This window comes from Scylla paramamosain, chromosome 27 (assembly GCF_035594125.1).
Source record: "Scylla paramamosain isolate STU-SP2022 chromosome 27, ASM3559412v1, whole genome shotgun sequence".
Taxonomy (NCBI): Eukaryota; Metazoa; Arthropoda; class Malacostraca; order Decapoda; family Portunidae; genus Scylla; species Scylla paramamosain.
Genome location: NC_087177.1, coordinates 12,590,423 through 12,613,357, shown reverse-complemented (window position 1 = coordinate 12,613,357; position 22,935 = coordinate 12,590,423). Strand labels below are relative to the sequence as shown.

General features: G+C 37.5%; 2 protein-coding genes across 2 annotated transcripts; one reads left to right on the top strand and one right to left on the bottom strand.

Moving 5' to 3' along the window:
- Nucleotides 1–6,212: 6,212 nt before the first annotated feature.
- On the bottom strand, nt 6,213–11,826 carry LOC135114237 (28 kDa heat- and acid-stable phosphoprotein-like). Its single transcript, XM_064030030.1, has 5 exons — nt 11,671–11,826; nt 9,987–10,075; nt 8,937–9,175; nt 7,811–7,962; nt 6,213–7,312 (listed from the first exon to the last, which is right to left on the bottom strand). Exons 1-5 carry the CDS (start codon nt 11,684–11,686, stop codon nt 7,245–7,247), a joined length of 564 nt encoding a protein of 187 aa, XP_063886100.1. The 5' UTR covers nt 11,687–11,826; the 3' UTR covers nt 6,213–7,244.
- Nucleotides 11,827–12,253: 427 nt separating this feature from the next.
- LOC135114235 (probable ribosome production factor 1) lies at nt 12,254–22,070 on the top strand. The gene is made up of 6 exons (XM_064030027.1): nt 12,254–12,428; nt 14,172–14,405; nt 14,998–15,151; nt 16,268–16,379; nt 16,698–16,850; nt 21,468–22,070. Exons 1-6 carry the CDS (start codon nt 12,282–12,284, stop codon nt 21,625–21,627), a joined length of 960 nt encoding a protein of 319 aa, XP_063886097.1. The 5' UTR covers nt 12,254–12,281; the 3' UTR covers nt 21,628–22,070.
- The last annotated feature ends 865 nt before the right edge of the window (nt 22,071–22,935 follow it).

Sequence of the window (22,935 nt, the reverse complement as noted above, 5' to 3'; positions counted from 1 at the left end):
TTTTTAGTGGGGATTGATTACGAAAGCACTGTCTCTTGTTTGATCAGAATAGTTTGCAGATCCTTACCAGGCTTACCTTACCCACACAGCGCAGCATCTCTTCATAATCACCGTCAGTTGCTTCGCCAGAATTATGACACATGTTAAGTGCCCGTCAGTTCCATTAATTTGTATTTCTTCAGACGTTTCAACAAGAGCGTTAAGTCATCCGCAGTGATCTGAAATTATGAAGATAAATTTTAGGGCAGTCTATCCTGTAAACGTTTTGTAATGCAGGTAGGGTATACTCAGGTTTTTTTTTTTTTTTATGTATATATTATGTTTGTATGTATTGTTTACTTATTTATCTATTTATTTATATATTTTGTACCGGTTATACCTTTCACGTTGTTGTTGTTGTTGTTGTTTTTGATAAATTGCATTATCATATTATAATCGTATCGAAACGTATTAAGAAAAACAGGTTCGAACTACTTATTACAGTTATCAATATTTCCCATCAGGAATTTAGAACATTCATATTTTTTAATCTCTCTCTCTCTCTCTCTCTCTCTCTCTCTCTCTCTCTCTCTCTCTCTCTCTCTCTCTCTCTCTCTTGTCCTGGGAGAGGCACTGCGAGACTGTGGGAGTGCGTGGGAGCGTCCGACACCCACTGACTCATTCTCGTCTCCCGTGAGTCATGCAGCTTTTTAGGAGTGTTTTATGGATTCATTTTTTTTTTTTATGTTGTTGTTGTTGACTGTAGGGAGGGGAACCTATTATGCATGCCTCCTGCATATGTTTTGTTAACATTGAGTTTTGGAAGTTCAGGGTTGATTAGAATTCTTGTTACATGCACTTATATTTTTTGATCACTAGGTTTTGTTCCTTGAGTTTCTGTGCTTGTCTAAACTGATTTATTTTTATTTTTATCGTTATCGTTTAAAGAGCAAATATTGTAAATAATGAGTATATGAATAAAACAAGAAAAAGAAGGAAAAAAAGTTAAATGTAAGAAAGTAAGCAAGAAAGGAAGAAGAAAATAAGAACAATGCTGCATATCCTCGTAATATGAAATAATAAATAAATGATAAATAAAACCAGCTTCAGTAGCAGGAAGGGAAGTGGTGGTGGTGGCAGTAGTGGTGGTGATGACGATGAAGGAGCACAGGAAGGGGTGACGATTCCTAGATAAGGGAGTTTCCTGGGCGAGGTGTGGGATGCGTCACAAGGCACCGTCCCTGACTGCCCATAACAAGTACAAGTGGGGCGCCGTCACTACCTACTCCTCCCCCTTTGCTCAGTGCTCCCCGGCCCCTCATTCCCCGCACGTCCCGCATCAAAGAACGTGTTTTTTAAAGATTTCACTGTCTTATCTGGAACGTATTCGAGGTTCTTAAGGATTTAATGGAGCTTTTAAAGTTGTTTTTGTTTTATTTACTATTTTTCTATAACTTGAGTAATGGTTTAACAAGTGTCAGTCAGAAAAAAAAAAACATGGGAATCTGACTAATCACGTCTGTGGCCACTGCAAATAGTTCTTGTAAGAGTCCAAATATTTGCTTTTCACTCACATTTTTGTACTACTTTAAGTTACTTTAGTGTTAAGAATAAAGGCAAGCAGGGATAATCCTCACAAATAAATCTATGGTTTACACTTTCACACGAAAAAGAAAAGAAGAGAAAAGGAACTGCTTTATTTTATTGATTTGTTTATTCTTTTTATTTTTATTTTTTTTATTCTACTTCTATTCATTTATTTTTCTTTTTTTTTTGTTTATTTCTTTCTTTATTTTATTTATTTATTTATTTATTTATTTATTTTTATTTATTTATTTATTTGTATTTATTTGTTTTTTTATTTTTTTATTTTATTTTATTTTATTTATTTATCTTTTTTTTTCACAAGGGAGAAGTTTTAGGGAGGTCACTTTAGCACTTGAAGATGAAGGCAGGTAAGAGCAGTGCTACAGGCAAGGACCGCATTCTCAGATGTCTCGTCGTCCTGTCTCGACGATTTTTCACAAGTTTTAATGGAAGTTGATGGGATTTGCATGAGTATTTCCATGACTCTAATGATTTTAATGATTCTTTAACAATGACTATGTTAAAAACACCCTTCAGAACCTCATTGATCATCTGAAAATAGTCCTGATGAAGGCCTGAAGAGTTTAAGAATACGGGCTTAAATCTTGTCTTCATGCTTTTCTCAGCACGACCCCGCCCACTGTACGACCTCGCCCTGGCTGCCGGGTTCTCGTGACCCTCGTGGTGCTCAACACGCTCGTAAGCCGTCTACCCTTGACAGTGCGTCCTTCACACACGTGGTACACTTTAATAAAGCTGTCCCCTTTGTCCCCGTCCAGTGGCTGCCACCAAAATGAGACCAACAGAGCTACGCGAGAATACGACGAGTTTTGTAGCATAAAGACGGGGTTTGTTAGTGGAAGAATGCGTAAGCAGTAGCGTAGGATAATAAAATGTTCTTTATATTTAGCAGGAATGGTGATCAAAATATGAGTTATAGGTGAATGGAAGGTTTCATGGCATAAAAGAGTTTTTTGGTAGAATAATACGGAAACAATACCGTTAGACGGCAATTTTTTCTTGATATCTCTAAAGAATGGTGATTAAAATGTGATCTGTAGATGAATGGCAGGTTTCATGGCAGAAAAAAGGCAGTTTGTTGATTGAAGAAAGCGTAAAGAATAGGGTGCGATGATGAGTTTTCCTTTGTATCCATCAGGAATGAAGAAGAGAGAGAGAGAGAGAGAGAGAGAGAGAGAGAGAGAGAGAGAGAGAGAGAGAGAGAGAGAGAGAGAAAGGTCTTGATGTGGTGGTAGGGTACACACCACACACGCCACGTACGCCTCGTCCCAGCCTTGGCAGTACAAGCGTGCAGGTTGTGTCAGTGGAGCGTCCGGGCGCCGCCAAAGCCACGCCCTGAGAACAGCCAGTTTTTATGTGTTGGTTGGAGAGAAGTCTCTACAGGGCACGTCTTCCTTCCTAAGGCGAGACAGATGACACTTGTCTTCTTTCTTTTCTTCTTGTGACCTGTTCCTCTTTGTACCGCTTCATAAGAACATAAGAATATAAGGGAAGCAGCAAGAAGCCATCAGGCCTACACGTTGCAGTCCCTGTCCAACACGTGGCAGCCCTTCTTAGGTAGTCATCGTCTTCTTCAGTTGTGATCTTCCTTACATGCACTAACAGGCGAATTCATTTGTTCAATATATGAGAGAGAGAGAGAGAGAGAGAGAGAGAGAGAGAGCAACAGACGGGTAGGCAGAAGCAGGTGAAATTTTATAGGGAAGCTAAGATCACACATGGTTTTGTAGTTTACTTATTTACTATCATTGTCGTTTAACTCATTATTTTCAAGAGAAAGAGACTCGTAAGAGGAATATTTTTTTTTTAACCAAGCTATGAAAATATCAGTTGGACTTGTCACACACTCATATAAACACGGGATGTTGATAACTACGTTTCCTGTAAGTTTAAGCAACTGTGTGGTGTGCGCGAGTCTCTCTCTCTCTCTCTCTCTCTCTCTCTCTCTCTCTCTCTCTCTCTCTCTCTCTCTCTCTTAAACGTTCAGGACAATTATTACAATAACACACACACACACACACACACACACACACACACACACACACACACACACACACACACACACACACACACACACACACACACACCACACACACGCACACACACACACACACACACACCAAGGGTAACGTAGGTGAAGGAAGGTGAAAGGTCATCATTCCCCGGGTCTATGTATTAACTTCTGGAGAGAGAGAGAGAGAGAGAGAGAGAGAGAGAGAGAGAGAGAGAGAGAGAGAGAGAGAGAGAGACGCAGTACGTTGTCTCATGTATTCTAAGTTTGAGCGACAAATTGATTACATTATACTCACTTTTGTTTAGTAACTAGACTAACTTTAGAAAGTACCCGGATCGAGGTATCGGATTTTTTTTATGAAATAAATTTAATTGCCTGAGAGAGAGAGAGAGAGAGAGAGAGAGAGAGAGAGAGAGAGAGAGAGAGAGAGAGAGAGAGAGAGAGAGAGAGAGAGAGAGAGAGAGAGATGATTTTATTCTTGTTTTCTTATTTCTCTGGTCGCTTTTGTTAGAAGTATAGGTAGGAAAGCTGTTTCTTCAAGTAGGGAACCGTCTCTATATAAAAATAAATCACAAGTGTATAAATAAACAAATAAATAATAAAAAATGAATAAATGAAAACAAAAAATAATAAAAGGATTATGTAAAGGAATAGATATATAAATTAGCTAAAAATGATTGATTAAATAGAGAAATAAGTTAACTACATAGGTAAATATATAAATGAATAAATAAGTAAATTAAAGTCATCTACTACTACCACAACTACTGCTATTACAACTACTACTACTACTACTACTACTACTACTACTACTACTACTACTACTACTACTAATAATAATAATAATAATAAGATAAAATAACAACAACAACAAGAACAAGAACAACAACAACAACAACAATAATAATAATAATAATAATAATAATAATAATAATAATAATAATAGATAAAATGAGAAAGGAAGACAAGAAAGAAATTAAACTACTTCTTTCATCAAAGATATATTGTAATTGTAATTGAACTGGATCAGTTTCAAAATTCAAATGAATTAGAGGTTACTGAGCTTTGGTACTGTATATATATATATATATATATATATATATATATATATATATATATATATATATATATATATATATATATATATATATATATATATATATATATATATATATATATATATATATATATATATATATATATATATATACCTACAGTGGCTTTGGCTACTTTGTCTGGGTCATTCCGTGTGGCATTGCCAGCTTGGTATATAGACAGATAGTGTTTAGATTGGCCATTGAATCAAGACCTTCGCTGTACCCCAAATGAGCAGTTAACAGGCTCATGTCCTTTAAGTCTCAAATCAAACTTCATCCAACAAAGAAAGGAGTAAGTTATTTCTTTAATTTTATATCTGTCTTTCTCATATCAAGCATCTTGTGGCCCTTATGTGAGTTGTAAGGAGTGATTGTCCTTTGATATTCCAGGGCAGTAGATATTTAAGGCTTGTCCACACTGTCATCGGGCACTGCTCAATGAGTGTTTCTCTCCCCTCTGAAGCAGTGTTACCAGATGAGGTAAAGGTGAAGACCCTACACTACTGTACAGAGCATGGCAGGCTCTGCACTAAGGCAAAGTCTGCCTGTAGTATACTAATCCACACTACTTAAGAAGTGGTTCAGTCTGACAGTTTAGAATGGATGTAAACAGTTTCTATCACTCCTTGAAAAAGTGGAGCCATATATAACAAAGCAGATACCCACTTGAGGCAAAATACCCTATATGTGCAGAAATTTATCTGGAAGCAATGGCTCAGGTCTTACCATTTGGATGCTCATACGCAGTGCTGCTGTACACCATGAGAATATCAAGGCAGAGATTGTCTCATTATACTGGAAACATGTCAAATTCTCAAAAATAAAAGTATAAAGTATAAAGTTCTCAAAAATTATTACATAAAAGTCAGTGCTTATTTAAGAGCATTGATGATTAACACCACTTTTACACCAACCAGAAGGGGAAATTTCTGGTGTTCACTCACCCGCACTCACGGGCAGCAGCTGCTTGATCATGTTTGTGTGTCGTTTCCCCACTTTTCATGTCATCTTTGTGCTTCCCACTTGGCCACCCAGCTAGTGCATTGGAAAAGAACATGGTAACCGTGTTTGCCTGTTGATCATTGCCCAATAGTGTGGACAGGCCTATAGGTGATATGGTTGAGTTTGTATTTACTGTTTACAACCACTGTTAATTGCATGGTCACATTCACAATGGTGGTTGGCATTTACAACCCACTTTTTCAATGTACACACCTTATGACTGGGCTCCATATTCTCAAAACATTTTGGTATTTTATCTCACCTACTTTTATTATACTCTAGTGGAAGTCATCATGGTTTGCAAGGATGTATTTATGATTCTGGTGATGGTTTAAGAAGTTTTGCATCATTAATGAAAAAAACATCTTAAGAATTCAACTAATCATCTTTTGTGATCTTGAAAACAATCCTGATCAGTTCTCAAAGTATACAAAATACTGTATATGAGCCTTGAGAGCAGACCAGCACACAACACACATACAGTATAGGATGTTATATGACAACTAAATAGATTTGGTACAAGATATTTTATTGGGACAGAAAAAAAAATAAAAATAAAAAATAAAAGCACATATAAATATTACAAACACTATTGACAGTAAAATTTGAAGCGTTTGTCAGTGTTGTGAACTGAATGTAATATAATTGAGAGTAACATCAATGATTCACAGCTTTGTCCTGATAACATGAGGAGAGATGGCTATATGCAACAGATGATTTCACACTCTCACTCAAGTGATAACAAAACTTTACAAACTGGGAACAAAAAATATCACAAAATGTAGAATTATGATAAAGTTTAGGAATTAAGAACATTTCTGATCCACGGCAATCCCATTTCCATCAAATGAAGACCTAAAATTGGTTTTATCTAGCAGTGATGCAACTCTTAAATAGTACAGAAGTGCAGGGTGAAAATATTAGCAGATAAGCTCTTGTCTTTTGGTAAGAAAATAACAAATGAATGAAGCACAGTAATAGTAAAGATACAGATAATTTCATGCCATCTGTAGATATAAAACATTAAATGAATACAGTAATGGTCCTTACTATAAATAAACTTGTACTTCAGCCACGTGAGTCATTAAAAAACTAATCTCAAACCTGCCATTTGTCGTCGCATTTCAAAGGAAAAAAAGAATTATAATAGAAAAGCTGAAAGAACAAAATTAATTTAAAAATATGATTTATGCATTCAGGAAGAATAGATTTTTTTTTATAAACTTCAAAGTGATGTAGTGATGTATTTTATATTGCAATATTTTGATAATTGTTTTAAGTTTGTAAAGCCTGTTGGTTCTAGGCAGAGTTTGTCAGAGCAGTTCTGATACATTTCCTTTAATTTACAAGCCAATTATGAAATATCTTTCCATTATCATCATAAACAACTGCTGAACAACTGAACAATTTGCTTTATTTATTAGTGTTGATGTAACAGACAACTCTGACAAGTTCTCTCCTGGCCTTCGATCTAAAACCAACTGCTCTGAATATTGCAGCTGCCATGTTCACACATTTCATTCGTATCTATGGGACATGTGTGATCAGCTCTTCTTCTTGTTGAGGGCCTTGGCCAATTGTTCTTTCTTGGCTGATGCTGCAGCTTCTCGGGCTGAAAATGAGAAAATACCATATGCAATTCTATACTGGTTAAAGTCTAGCTGTATTTTAGTTCTGAAAGTGAAGTCCAATAAAAATGGACATCATTACAAGCCTACAAAGCTGCCTCACTACATACCAGTAAGAATGCAGTATAGTAACAGGTTAATATCAATTCAGGAGATAAAAAAAAAAAAAAAAAGTTTTATCTTGCTCTATGATGTCAAGTACCAAATGGCCAAAATAGCTGTGATGTTTTTTTTATAGTTATAAAGTCAAGGCCTTTTGGTAAACATTGTGCTAAACTGCTCCACAATATTTATTTATTTACAGTAATCCTTCATGTAATGATTGGCAAATGTTTAGATGAAATCAAAGTACAATGAAGCTAACATCCCCGGCCCTGTGAAGAGGGCTAGCTGAGATAAAGTGTCTATATTCATGTATTCTTGTAAGAGAGAGACCTAACCAACCCTACTGCTGTAATTTGCAAGAACAAAAATATGTTTACCTTGCTTTTCCTCCTCACGCTTCTTTGCTGCTTCCTCTCGCTGCTGACGGATGATTGCCAAGCGAGCCAGATCAGCTCGAGCCTCCTCTGTCTTGCCTTCCGAATGCATCTTTCGATAGTGGGCAGTTGCTCTTTGTTTCTGTATCTCTTCCCTGAAAATGAGGTAATAGTAAATGCAGGAAGAAGCACTTCTCTGACTTACTGTAATCCACACTGCGATTGCATAACCATACCTGTCCAAGCACTGGTGTTCTCTCAACAGTGTTTTACTTTGTTTTTCCATTCAATTATTTACAATTACTTTCAGGCCTGCCTCACTAAGTTGTTGCGCCACAACTGTCTCCACTTATGTTTGTTTTGGTCCTTCTCACCTATATATGCAGAAATTACTTATACCCCACCACCTCAAGCTGAATCCATCAAATATTATTCTAAGCAATAACCGAATCTTATAAGGTTCAGGCACTTTTGCATTGAATGACTGAACACCAATTTGTAGCCCATCCTCCTTGTCTAGCTAATGCTAATACTTCCTACCAATGCAGTGCCTGTACTCAAGAAACCATGACAAATAAAAAAAAAAAAAGACATCAGAATTTTCAACTCTTTGTTTTATTTATTAAGGATTTAAAACATGTGACCATGTTATGAACAGTGCCCTACTCTCTACTCACAAACTGAGAGACACACAAGTTCTATACAGGGAACATATGAAGGAAAAAAAAAAAAAAAACTTACTACTACTCTAATGAATGCTGGTTTTTACAGATAATACTTTTAAGATTAAATATCAGTCAGTATTCTTTAACACTTGGTGATGCAGGAATATGTAGACATCTAAACACAGCTGTCACATGAGCATGTTTTCTTAGAAATTATTTCAAGAGATGTTCAAATTCTCTAATTTGACAGAATTTGAATCTCCCAATTAGTAAAAACATGCCATCTCAGTGAACACATTCATACCAAACCATCATGTAGCCAAGTTCCTGTACAAGTTAATTAAAAAATTATTAACAATGGGAATAGTCTGGATATCAACACACCAGTTCCTTAGCATACATAATTGAAAATAAAAATGAAAATGTTTAATTTACAGTCCAACTTCAACACTTCACTTCCTTACCGTTCTCGTCGAGATAACTGTGGCTTTGAGGCAGCAGCAGTGTCACTAGTACTAGTGAGGGTTGACACCTTCTTCGGTTTACTAACCACACGATTTGGGTTCTCACATTCTATCAAGCCACCAACACCCTTTGCCTTTTGTTCCTTCACCTCCTCCTCCTCCTCCTCAGTACTTTCTTCTGAAGAATCACTGCCAGACTTCTCTTCATCTTCCTCACTATCAGTTTCCCCTTGCTCTTTCTGGAGGATTGAAGCATACAGTTAATAATTCAAATTTGCATAGCAGCAACCTGACTCCTCATTGGGGAAGGCTGAGGAAGTATGTATCATTCAATACAGGAATGTTTATTCACTGCAACCATATGCAACCTCATTTTCTTGGATAGCTAGGAACAATCTCAAAAGCATGACACAAAGTACATAATTCTTATTTCACTGGATCTCAACAAGGTAAAAGCATAGGGAAGTTCAATTGATGTTTAATCTTTTTTTCACAATTCTCTGACACTACATAAAGTATGGGATGAAGCAACCAGTGGATGCTAGAAATGTTCATTATGTACACCCACAATCATGTCATTTTTCTCTCAAATATTCCAGCACTCTCCTGAGCCTAAAATCACCTCTCCATACCATGCATTTCTAAGACTAGTAATTTATCTATATACCAAGCTGGTAATCCCACATAGGGTAGCCCAGACAGAGCATCTTGCACTCATCCACACATCATTCACACTCTCACTCTTAGCTCCGTTAACCCTTAGTGGAAAGAAACAGTCTCGTGGACCCACCCCATGGCCTTAGGCATTGCTAGTAATACTTTATAAAATCTACTGATGAATAGTTCCATAATAAAATCAAGATTAATGATGAAGAATAGCAGAGCCAAGTATATAACATCAGGTACTGTAATTTGATTTTGGAATAAACATCACCCACAATCCATTTACAGTAGGTGTGTAGTAATCACTCTACTTTATACCTGCTATACATGAAACATCTCATTAAAAAAAACCCTGCAATTGTCAGATGGAAGCAGACATGAACTGACCCTCCACTGGCGCTCCTTCTCTTCCTTCTTCTTCTGTTCCTCCATCGCCTCAAAGTTGGTGAAGTGGCGTTTGCCACCCTTGCATCTTCCTGAAAGTTTGGACCTTCATCAGAAAATTCTCACAATTCTTGATTATATACAGTAATTTTTCTTTTAAACATTTATTTGTATATTTTGATAAGTATAAGCTGAGATAACATACAGAAATCAATCAAAAACTGGTGAAAGTTAGTCAATGGACAATATTACTAAATTGAAAAGAATAAATTGACTTGGCTCACTACACACTACACTGGAATGCACCAATGCTAGATGCCCACACACCACCACCATTACCACCACCATAACACATCCGTCACAACTAAACACACCTGCTTTTCATATTTTTTAACATTAAGAAAGCACCATCCCCTACTGAAGACTCTTGCCCAACGTCACACTTTAGTTCCTGAACAAGTCACACATGGCAAATTTTGTGCTTGGCTAAGTTCATGAACTCTTGACTTGTGTTCTGACAAACCTGACTTGCATTCCAACAAACCCTTTCCAAGTCTAAAAGCTTTCAACACCATCACCCATCACCATCAACGCCTGCTGACGAGCTTCACTAGTGGGCAGAGCCATTACCAGTGTTATACTCCTGCTTGACACACAGTCTGCTTCTTGATTTAAAAGTGAGGGAATGGCTCCTGATCACAGTTGGTTAAGGAAGTGAGGTGCTCTGCTTGGAGAAATCAACTTGTAAGGGAATCTTGTCTAGTGCATAAAAGTTTCCATCCTTCTGTTGTGAGTTGGAGAGATGGCTGGCACACACACAGACAGTTTAGAGCCGAGTGATGAGCATGCCCATCCAATATTCAACCTTTTCAGACAAGCCTTTTACTGGTATGTGGTCAAGACTGAAACATGTCCACCAATTCAACTTGTATGGCAGTCAGTGTGATTTAAGGAATTCCAGGAAGGCAAGCTGAGCCATTTTCAGCAGGTTTTGCAATAGCAGTCATTCTATGTGTGCCAAAAGGGGAAAGCAAACCTTTCATTACAGACTCCAGCTTGGAGATATCCTTATTAAGTCACCCCATGTGTCAGAAATGCACTCACTGCCCGACACTGTGTCCACACGACCATTAGAGCAAGAGGGAGTGACCTATACCTCCAGCCACGGGCTTTGTAACTTCTAGCAGAAATACTCGGCGAATGAGGAGCCAGGATGGACAGTGTACACATCCCTGCCTTGAGTAACATCTGATTGTCACCTGGTGCAGTCATAGGCATAGGCTTAGCGTTTCCATTAAAAATTACAATCGATTTAGCCGAGAAACAACCATATTAACTGACCTAAAATACAATGAAATCTAAAAAGACCAGTTTCGTCATGAAAATACGGAATGACGTTTTCATGAAAAATTTCCATCAGGACCTCTCGGTCTAACTTATGAGACACTCGACATAAATACACAAGGCACCCCAGACAATAAAAACTATGCGAAAATATGTGCCGAGAAGAAAATTATTAAAAAAAAAAAAAAGATGGAATGAGTACCATGCTTCCCTGAAAACTCTCAGCCTCACAGAATCACAGCTGGCCTAGTTTTAACCCTCCACCTCTCATTACGAGGCAAAAAGTGGATATTCTGGGACTGCAGGTGGAGCCATTTAGCGCAGCCTGGTTGCAGTAACTGACCTCTTCCCCTAGGCATGGCTGTGGTGTGTGTTGTTGGGAAGGAAGCGGGAAGGAGGACTCTGCTGTATCACACCCACGACTTTGTTAGACACACTTGGCTCCCTCACTGTATAAAATTTCAGTTTCCATTTTTAACTTATAAATCGGTTGAAATTGTATAAATAATCCTTTTATAAATTATTTGGATTATATTACGGTTCGTAGTTTATTTGCAGCGGGACATGTGTTATATTTTTATGGTGCTAGATGGTGAAATGTAGGTATATGTAAAATAACGTTTTAGTGTTTACTAGATATAATGGAATAAGTATGTTAGAAACATATTAAAATTTTTAGGTAAAATAAATTTAAGGTATTCGTTTTAATCAAGAAGCCTTTTACTTACATCTATAGTCCCTTCTTTTCTACGACATATGTGAAAAAATATGCTTACATAAAAGTATTTCCCCCGGTTTTAGCCTAACAAATATAAGGAAAATTTAATTTTAAGTTGATTTATGAGGAAAATCTATGGTAACTGAGATCATTAATGATAACTGAAAGAGAACCGTTTGAAAAACATATCCCCTTACTTCTGATGATGACGATGATAATGTTTCTGTTTACCAATAATGGAGGTAGACACGTGCACAGCCGAGGAGTCCCAGCAAGATGAGCTCCAAGACACAGTCATGCCTGCTCACACTAATATTAAGGACATCAAAAATAAGAGCAGGAGGGCGAAGGCGTTCGTGGAGATGAAGCGGGAGAAGAGAAAAGTAGGTATTCACTTCACTGTCGTTGTTTGCTTGAGCCGCGGCCGACCCATCCAGTGTGAATGTTATGCGTTAGTGGTGAGAAGATTACCCAGGTAGATGATCTTGAGGAAACCCAGAGAAAGAAAATTGTGGGTTCGGTTCAGGTTAATTTGTAAATGTAACCTGACTGTTTATGATGGTGTCCCCAGCTGGTGTAAATCATTAAGTTAAAGTACGAGTTTGTTCATTAGGTTGATTTTTACTTTAGACAAATATGTAGATTACGGCCGGGTCTGAATCTCATTTTTTTTATCTCCACTGTTTCCTTAGGACGTCAAAACTAGTATGGAAGTAGCAAAGGAATGTGCAAACCCTCAATTTTGTCTTTTCAGTTGCCTCAGTGCACAACACCTGCCACGTACTGTAGCTGACATGACACTGGCCTAGCGTGTCGCCTGAGACTTGTGTCATGAAGGGCAGGGATGTGTCCTCGTGTGTGCATGTGCATTATGTCATAAGGTGCAGACTTGGCATAACTTGATTTTCATTGGTTAATTTGTCTTGCATTAGCCAATCAGCAATCATTAGCAACAAAATTTAAATTTAAAGCAGTTGATGTGTGGAGGCAAGAGTGTCTGGCACTTATCTTTGTTGAAGTTGGTGTGTGGCTCTTGTTCTCTGACCTTCGAAGAGACTGTATGGAAATTTAAAAGTAAAGACACTCAGCGTTTAGGTTAGGTTTGCTTAGATTATGTTTGGTTTCGTAAGCAACGAATGGCTGTTACAATGGATTGTGGCGGGGGAGGCGGGATGGGGCAGGGTGGTGTACACCATGCACAAAAGTCTCAATTATCAAAAAATCTGGTCTGAATAAACAAGGTAAGTGACTGGGTATAAACTCCAATAATACCGTTCATTATTTTGGATGGCGCATCAGCAGTGTGTTGGGTTCCCCGCACATGATTTTCTTTACTGTGCTTATTGAAGAGCTGGCAAGCCCACCAGGTGAGATAACTACATAGGTGAGGTGAGTGAGGTGTCTACTGCTGATGAGGAGCAGTGGTTCTAGCAAGATGGCACTACTTGCCATACTGCTAAGGACAAAAAATTAAAAAGGACTAAGAATTAAAAACTTTACTATTCTCTGTGTGCTGTAACATGGAAACTTTGACAATTAGCATGGCATATACAGTGTAATTACTAGTGACATTAGGTGAATCAAGATATATAGATCCTACAGAGTACTTCAGCGGAAGTAGGACCAGCTAAACAAGAAACAAGATAAAGATGAAGAAAATGTCACCATGACCTGCTGGCTCCATGAAAAGTTTGGAGAGTGTCTCATCAGCTGCTACAAAGCTTTTCACCACAAATTCCATGATTACACCAAATGATCAAATAATAATTTCTGATGCTGCCCAAATTTTACATATTATTTAAGTCCAGGTCATTGCCTTATCTAACTTGTGGTAATTGCACTGTATCAAAATTTCTTACCAATATTTGTTCTCCAGAATTTTTTTCTACCATCTCTATTTGTTTCTTGATTTTACATGTGGAGTTCATCTCAAAACCATACATAACAGACAGTACCAGTTCCCTTAAATATATCCATTTTTTGCCCTCACAACTGAGATTCTTTCTCAGAACACTCCTTAACTCATCTGAAACCCAGCTCCTCCTTGCACTTTTATGAATTACTCTGCCTACATAGATATTCTGTCTTAGTGTCCATTCCTAAATACATAAACTTTTCCACCACAGAAAAAATTGCAGGAAGCAAAAGAAAAGAAGAAACTAGCTACCAAACTTGGAAAGAATGCTCCTCCGAAGAAGCAGCCCCATACGATTGAGTCTCTGCGGGAGAAGGATGACACCATGGTGGAGGAGGAAGATGAGGAGCTGGAGCATGAGGAGGCTAATGATGAATATGCTTCATACTTCACCAAGTCTTACGTCCCTAAAATACTCATCACCTGCAGCGACAACCCCCATACAGTAAGGATTTGCTGATCGGTACTCTGTTAACTTTTGTGTGACAGCCACAAAAGTTCTGTCCCTTCTGAATTATGGTCTAATTCCTGCCTTGGATGGAATAACTGAGCTCCAGAAAGACATAGTATATTTATATCATCAGAGCAAAATGTGTTATCGAAGTGCAATTCTCTCGCTCTCTCTTTACAGACAGCAAGTGCTATCAAGGTTGAACAATTTCTAACATAAAAGAAATGTACTATTTCCTTTTTTGTTCCTTAGGAGAAACACCATAAGTGCCAGTTTTTTACATATTGGTAAAGCTGTGGATCTGTGAATTAATATGTAAGCATGTTTATCCATGTGAATGAGTTTTGACATTTATCAGGCCCCTCTTCTATAAAAGCACTCTAGAATTACACATAAAAGCCTCATATCTGACACTAGTGTACTTATCTACATTAGCAGACAAACACACTGGAGGACAGGAATCCTCGTCTTAAATCTTGTTGTATTGTGAGACCTCAGTGTCAGCTTAATTTCCTTACCATCAAAATTGAACCATAGATGACATATCTGTGAGCCATTGATTAAAGTGAGAATGTTTATATTTCAGAAAACCATTGCCTTCATTCGAGAGCTGTGTCGCATTATCCCTGGTGCAGTGCCCAAGTGGAGGAGTCGCTCCAGCATAAAGAAGATGGTCAAGAAAGCTACAGATAATGGCTTCACTGACATCCTTGTTGTCAATGAGGACAGAAGAATACCAAGTAAGTACTTTTATCATATACACATTTTTACAGTGCATAAATGATTTTTGCTGTAGTTTGGTTGTAGTATAAATCTAGCTAGTATTCCATAAGATGAAGGGATTTCATTTGTGTAAGTATATGGAAACCTTGAAGCTTTAGGTTTTTTTTATATGCATGAAATATAAATTGTTTATTTAAAAGGGGGAGAAGTGTGATGATCTGTTGTAGTAAAATTTTTATTATTGATTAATGATCACAAAAGATTGCATTATGCTGAAAATGGACACAGTGAAGTGGATGTGTGGGGAGACTGAGATGATTCTCCAAGTGTAAAATTGGAAGAGACCAGATAATGAATGGATCTGATACAGTGAAGACGAGCAAACTGCATTGGTTTCATCTTGTGAACTAAGGGAATGAGAAAAAAACAGTAGAAAATGTCAAATATTTTGAAGTGGAACTGAATGCTGGTAGGGAAATCAGAGAGGATATGAGAAGACCCTAAGAAAGTGCCCTGAAACCAGAGAATAAGGCAGACAAATACCACTGAGCCATTAAACATTGTGACTGACTTTGTATGGTTAAAGTGAATTTGTTTAGATAGGAACTATTCCTTCCAAAACAGTGATAACAATTTCTCCCCATTGCCGTGCTGCATCTTGTTTGTTATGAAGAAACAGGAAATAAAAATGGAAAATCAACAGCAATGTACAGGAAAATTTTGTTCTCACCCAACAGGCAAGGAGCATCCAGGATCTTATTATTGCTTTTATTATTATTTTATTTTCAGGTGTTTGTTTAGATGGTATCTCACATGTGTGCAGATTGTTTTTGTGGAAAGGAAAGAACCTTTGGAGATGTTTATGCATTTGATTTTATGATGTTGAGCATCGGATAACTTTTGAAATTACTACTAAAAGACTGACATACGTAGATCCATATTGAACATGAGACAAATAGATTCCTATACTAATCTCCCTGGTTTGTCTCGTATTCTGCTGTGCTCCTTCAAAGAATGGCCATGACTAAAGTGTTCCCTATTTGGCATCCATTGATAAAGATGAGCTTGAGCAGAATTCACCCCAGTGTATTTGGTTGCATACGTAGTTACAAGAAGGAATTTTCTTCCCTCAGATGGCCTCTTAGTAATACATCTACCAGAAGGACCCTCTGCTCTCTTCAGGCTCAGCAACCCAAAGCTGTGCAAGGATATTCACAGGAATTACAATGAGATCACTGGTCACAGGTGAGATTCTTGAAGGTCCTTTTCCAATGAAAGACAATACTCTTACTTGCTGTAACTATATGTCTTCATTTTTCATATGGTCAAAATCTACCTTTGAATTTGTCTAGTTTCAGCATTTTATTGTAGATTTTTGCTCTTTGTTTGAGTCTTGAGGCTCACATCCCTGCAGCTACTATGAAATATTTACACTGATCATGATGAATTTGAAATGCTGCCATTAAGAAAGCTGTGAGCTTGGTATTACATAAATAGATACATATTCTTGGATATCAAGTAGTTGGTGTAGCTTTTTAATTATTGTAATATTTTGTCCCATAGACCTGAAGTCATCCTCAACAACTTCCGGACTCGGCTGGGGAGAGTGGTGGCGCGCATGCTTGGTGCACTCTTCCATTATGACCCAGAGTTCAAGGGACGCAGGGTCTGCACATTCCACAACCAGAGAGATTACATATTCTTCCGTCATCACAGGTGAGCCTTGTATTCATATGAGGAGAGACTTAACGGGACCGACTGAGTTATTTTCCATTTTCATTATTCAAGAACTAAACTGCACCAAATTTTTATAAGCTATAAAGTTCTTTTACATGAGTTATATGTATAAGTTTCACTAAATTTAAAGCAATATTTTTTTCTTATGCAAATACTAAAAAAGATTAAGGTTTAGATTTTTGCATATTTTGACAAGTTTTTTCTTGGATTTTCTTGAAAACATGTCACAAGATACTTTGATGATTTTTTTTTTATGAAAATTATTTGATAGAATTTTCCCTCTTGGTTTCATTGGTGAGAAAAATCCAAAATTTGTCCTCAACCACTTATTTCACTTAAGCTAGAAAAACTAAACTCTTAGTTAAAATTCTGTCACATAATTTTAAGCATTCTAATTCCCTTTCTAATGACAGCAGAATAACCAAAATTGGACAATAAGTACATCCCAATAGTGTAATAAGTTAGTTTTGAGATATGAGGCTTTAAAGTTTCAAGGGATGCTCATGTGCTTTTCATCCATATATAGTTATATAATACTGGAATTTTCAGTTGGCAAGTATTATAATATATTTGTTTTGAGTTGTAGATGATTTTGAGCCATAATTGCAATTGTGTTACATTCATAGATGACTTGTTTTGTCATCTGGGCCTGTATTAATAAAGACTCCTAGGAGTATTCCTAGAAGTGTTTTTATTCTCAACTTTGCTCCTAAAAGTTGCTACTAAAAGCAACTTTTACTTTCAAAACAAAAGTTATTCCTAGCAGTAGAAATGCTAAACTAATGGCTTTTCTAAATGTAGCAATATCATTTTGAATCAAATTTAACAATATGTCGCTCTTTTGTTGGTAGATTGTGTTTTTAATTAATCTTTAATATTTCTAAGTAATTCTAGATTATTTCTGAGCTTTATTAAGAGCAATATGTAATTTCCGGATTGGCCCTGCCGGGCCAACTTGCTGCTTGTCTTCTCAAGGTGGATGCAGAGGATGGCATCTGGTTCAGGAGTGAAAGAAATTAGTGCAGCTATGAAACATTACCCCTTGTAAACCTCACAGAGGAAAGAAAAAAAATATAAAAGATAAAAATTATCTGGGAGTACCTCCAAGCAAAAGAAAACTGTATGGGCAAGCATTGTTGCCCTTTTTTTTTTATGTAGGAGGGGCACCAGCCAAGGGCAACAAAATTGCAATAAAAAAAGGCCCACTGAGGTACCAGTCCCTGAACAGAGTCAAAAGTGATAGTCAAAAATTACAGGATAAGTGTCTTGAAACCTCTCTCTTGAAAGAGTTCAAGTCATAGGAAGGAAGAAATACAGAAGCAGGCAGGGAGTTCCAAAGTTTACTAGAGAAAGGGATGAATGATTGAAAATACTGGTTGACTCTTACATTAAAGAGGTGGACAGAATAGGGGTGAGAGAAGAAGAAAGTCTTGTGCAGGGAGGCCATGTGAGGAGGGGATGCATGCAGTTAGCAAGATCAGAAGAGCAGTTGGCATGAAAATAGCAGCAAAAGATAGCAAGAGATGTAACATTGAGGCAATGAGAAAGAGGCTGAAGACAGTCAGAGGAGAGGAGTTGATAAGCCAAAAAGCTTTTAATTCTACCCTGTCTAAAAGAGTGGTATGAGTGGAACCCCCCTTTACATGTGAAGCATATTCCATACATGGGCAGGTAATGCCCCTGTTCAGAGTTAACAGCTGGAGGGCTGAGAAAAACTGGTGAGAGAAATTAAGCATGTATACATACATATCATATGTATAGTACATTCTCTCTCTCTCTCTCTCTCTCTCTCTCTCTCTCTCTCTCTCTCTCTCTCTCTCTCTCTCTCTCTCTCTCTCTCTCTCTCTCTCTCTCTCTCTCTCTCTCTCTCTCTCTCTCTCTCTCATATATATATATATATATATATATATATATATATATATATATATATATATATATATATATGAGGAAGTAAACAGGAAGCCACAGAATGCCTGACTTTTGATCTCTCTATAATTTCTGATTGGTATTGTTCAATGTCTCAAAAACTCAATTTCTCCACCTATCAACATGACACAACCTTCCAGACAGCTATCATCTCTTTTTCAGTGACAGTCAACTGTCTCCCTCTTCAACACTAAACATCCTTAGTCTGTCCTTTTCTTATAATCTAAGCTGGAAACTTCACATCTTATCTTTAGCTAAAACAGCTTCTATGAAGTTAGGCGTTCTGAGACGTCTCTGCCAGTTTTTCTCACCTCCTCAGCTGCTAGCTCTGTACATGGGCCTTGTCCATCCATGTATGGAATATGCTTCTCGTGTCTGGGGGGGTTCCACTCATACTGCTCTTTTAGACAGGGTGGAATCAAAAAGCTTTTCATCTCATCAACTCCTCTCCTCTAACTGTTTGTCTTCAGCCTCTTTCTCATAACTGCAATGTTGCATCTCTAGTTATCTTCTACTGCTATTTTCATGCTAACTGCTCTTCTGATCCTGCTAACTGCATGCCTCCCCTCCCGCAGTCCCACTGCACAAGACTTTCTTCTTTCTCACACCTCTATTCTGTCCACCTCTCTAATGCAAGAATTAACCAGTATTCTCAGTCATTTATTCCTTTCTCAGGTAAACTCTGGAACTCCCTGCCTGCTTCTGTATTTCCACCTGCCTATGACTTGAATTCCTTCAAGAGGGAGGTTTCAAGACATTTATCCTTCAATTTTTGACTACGGCTTTGGACACTGTTCAGGAACTGGCATCTCAGTGGGCTTGTTTTTTTAATTGGATTTTTGTTGCCCTTGGCCAGTGTCCCTCCTATATTAAAAAAAATAAATAAATAAAAAAGCAAAATATATATATATATATATATATATATATATATATATATATATATATATATATATATATATATATATATATATATAATACACATAGATGTGTATACATGTATGTATTTATATTCTGTCTTTGTTGACCAAACAAGTTTCACTCTTAATTCATGTAAAAGATCCTCTGAGGTACTTTTATCTTTTGCCCACTTTGAAAGCACTTCTAGGAGTAAACTTGCAACTTAGAGAGTCCTTTTAGAAGTTAGGGAACGATTTTAAAAGTAATCTTTACTCTAAGAGTAACTTTTAGCTTTCAAAGTTTATTAATATGGGCCCTGGAATTTCTTTAATGGAACATTGCACATTTAATTTTTATAATGAGGGTGTACCACACTGATGCATGTTGCCCAGTGATTGGTGGTAAGTGTCAAGCCAGGGACTTTTTTACATGTTTTGGGACAAAACACTGAAACTAAAACATTATCTCCAGTGGATGAGATTTCTTCATTGCTCTCAAAAATTTTCAGTCTGTTCACTAAGAGATTCTCTTGCTAGTGGAGACAATGATGTTGAAGGCACTGGCTGCAATTGTACAGCAGCAGATATAGCAGAATTAGTAGTCAGGGCAGCAGAGGCAGAAACATGCATGTGGAGTGGGAGATGGAGGAAGTGAGCTGGCAGGAAGGACAGACCGCAACATGGGAGTGTCGGCTGACATGCCACAAGGCTATATGCACACCCTCACATTGTTCTCTGCTCTCAGCTTATATCTGGCATGCTTTTGCCAGTACCTCACTCCTTTGGGTAAGACTTCCTCTTACCCATCATGGTGAAAAAGCGATAAGTGGGGAGTGAGTGAATGCTAAGCAAGTATAGAAGTTGGTGAAAGAGAGAGCATCACTAACTCCTTCACTCTCTCTAAGCATGTACAGCACAGCACTGAGGCTCTTCCTCGCCAGGCTGTGAAAGGAAACTTTCATACACCACCATAAAGAAAACTTCCTCATAAACTTTTTTTTTTTCACTCTTTTAATGAATATTTTTTTACAACTGTCTCCTGCTTACAGTGACCTTGACTAAGCAACTGAATGTGAGCAGGGATATTTAAACATGGATAACAAATTACCATGTGTGTATTGTGAAGTACTAGGCCTGACGATGCCATGAGATGATTTTTTGCATTTTTTAAATATTTTTTGAGATTTTCAACTTGGTTGGTCCCCTTAACAACAAATGTTGTTCTGTGTGTTATACCATAAGAACATAAGAAAATAAGGGAAGCTGCAAAATGTTATCAGGTGTACACATGGCAGTCCCAGTACAAGACATTTCCATGTATCATTCTCATCCATAAAATTGTCTAATCTTACATCATGGAAATGTGTCAGAGTTAATGCACTGGGTTTTTAAAAGTGGTGCCATGACTGAAGTTAGCTAGCTGTGTAGAGGAACATTCAGCAGTGGACAAAGCATAAACAACATAAAGTTTCAAAATCAAATTTTCTCAAATATCAGACTTAGGATTTTGTTGGACCAGTCTTACCAGAAAAAACAAAGCTATTAGATAGTAGGATGAAGTTAATAGTGCTATGAAAGAAAAATTCAGACATTTTAGGAAATGATGGAAAGAAGATGGTGTGGGATATTCACAATCTTAGACTACATGCTCTGTCTGTTCCATTCTTTTGTGCTCCTGTCCTGGCACTAAGGTCTTAAAGGGAGGCCCATCTTGGTTCTTTAAATGTTTCCAGTGTGGTGTTGGGTAATATTTATCTTGCCCTCTTCATGACAGGTATGAGTTCAAGAACACAGAGAAGGTCAAGCTGCGAGAGCTAGGCCCCAGGTTCACCTTGCGGCTGCAGTGGCTCCAGCAGGGCGCCTTTGATGGGGACTATGAGTGGGCCCTCAAGAGGCATGAGATGGAGACCTCCAGAAGAAGATTCTTCCTATAGTGATTAATTGAGAAAAGAGAAAGATGGACTAGTCTTAAGCACTATTGTTTCATACCATCACATATTTAGTAAAAGAATAAACATTTTTGTAGTCATGGAAGGAAAAAAAGAAAGACAGCAGGTGCCAGCAAGCTGTTGCATGCCTGGGATCATTCCAAGTAAGCTCATGTGTCTTTACTTTTGTTTGTATTTACAAGAGGGTAGAATGTGTATATTGCACTTCATATCCCTTTTTGGGGTACTTAGAAAAATTCTGTAGATAAATCACTCCTCTTATCAAGTTGATGGCTGGTGTGTGAATTCACTCATTTACAGAGTTATGGCAGTTTTACCAGGTGAGTAATTTTAATTTGTAGATAAAATGTTATGCAGAAAACATTGATCTGGTTTAATTGAATGTTTCCAGGTGTATGTATTAGAAAATATTGAATGTTACAGTATCACACGTTAGTTTTTGTCTCTTATCCATGCAGTGATGAAAATGAATTTTACTATCTTTTTGGGATGTGGTAGGGTGGGCCACAAGACTCCTTTTCCTCCAGGGGTTGACAGGGTTGTGTGAGAGTGGTGTGTGTGTGTGTGTGTGTGTGTGTGTGTGTGTGTGTGTGTGTGTGTGTGTGTGTGTGTGTGTGTGTGTGTGTGTGTGTGTGTGTGGTGCTTTGTCTGGGCCACCCTGTGTGGGATTGCCAGCCTGGTATACAGATAGTTAATTTTAACAGTGTACATTTTGCATATGCTGATGGTGGCAGTGACAGAAGCCTTAAAAATATCTTGGGTGTATTTGAGAGTGATGACTCACCACTCAGGAAGAGAGGCCTGCGGGAGAGTGTAAATCATGCTCCTCATCATCACTTTGTTGTGGCTTTTGTGCTCCTAGACAGGTTGGTGCAATAAACACCTTTTTTTGTAAGTGGTGGTGTGGTGTACATGTGTGTGTTTGAGAGAGAGAGAGAGAGAGAGAGAGAGAGAGAGAGAGAGAGAGAGAGAGAGAGAGAGAGAGAGATTTTGTGCTTATTTTACTTATAATTATAACCTGCAAAAACCAGACAGTGACCTTATCCATTTATGAAGTAATGAATAGCAATGTAAAAAAAAAAAGGAAGAAAAATAATGCAAAAAAAAGTGACGTATTTTTTATGAATTTATTTGATTGATTCATTGATTTATTTACCCATATTAATTGATTCATGACTGATTTGATACAATTTAACATTTATTTCCATATTTTCTTTACTCATGTATTTTTGCACATGAAAGAGACCAGTAATACTGAGAAACTGACGATAATAACCAGTATCGAGAATATAG

Coding starts and splice junctions, on each gene's coding strand:
- LOC135114237 (XM_064030030.1), bottom strand. Junction 7,963..8,936: donor CAGTTATCTCGACGAGAACG/GTAAGGAAGTGA, acceptor CCTCATTTTCAG/GGAAGAGATACAGAAACAAA. Junction 7,313..7,810: donor GCGTGAGGAGGAAAAGCAAG/GTAAACATATTT, acceptor TCTCATTTTCAG/CCCGAGAAGCTGCAGCATCA.
- LOC135114235 (XM_064030027.1), top strand. CDS start 12,282: ATGGAGGTAGACACGTGCACAGCCGAGGAGTCCCAGCAAGATGAGCTC. Junction 15,152..16,267: donor TGAGGACAGAAGAATACCAA/GTAAGTACTTTT, acceptor TTCTTCCCTCAG/ATGGCCTCTTAGTAATACAT. Junction 16,851..21,467: donor ATATTCTTCCGTCATCACAG/GTGAGCCTTGTA, acceptor TCTTCATGACAG/GTATGAGTTCAAGAACACAG.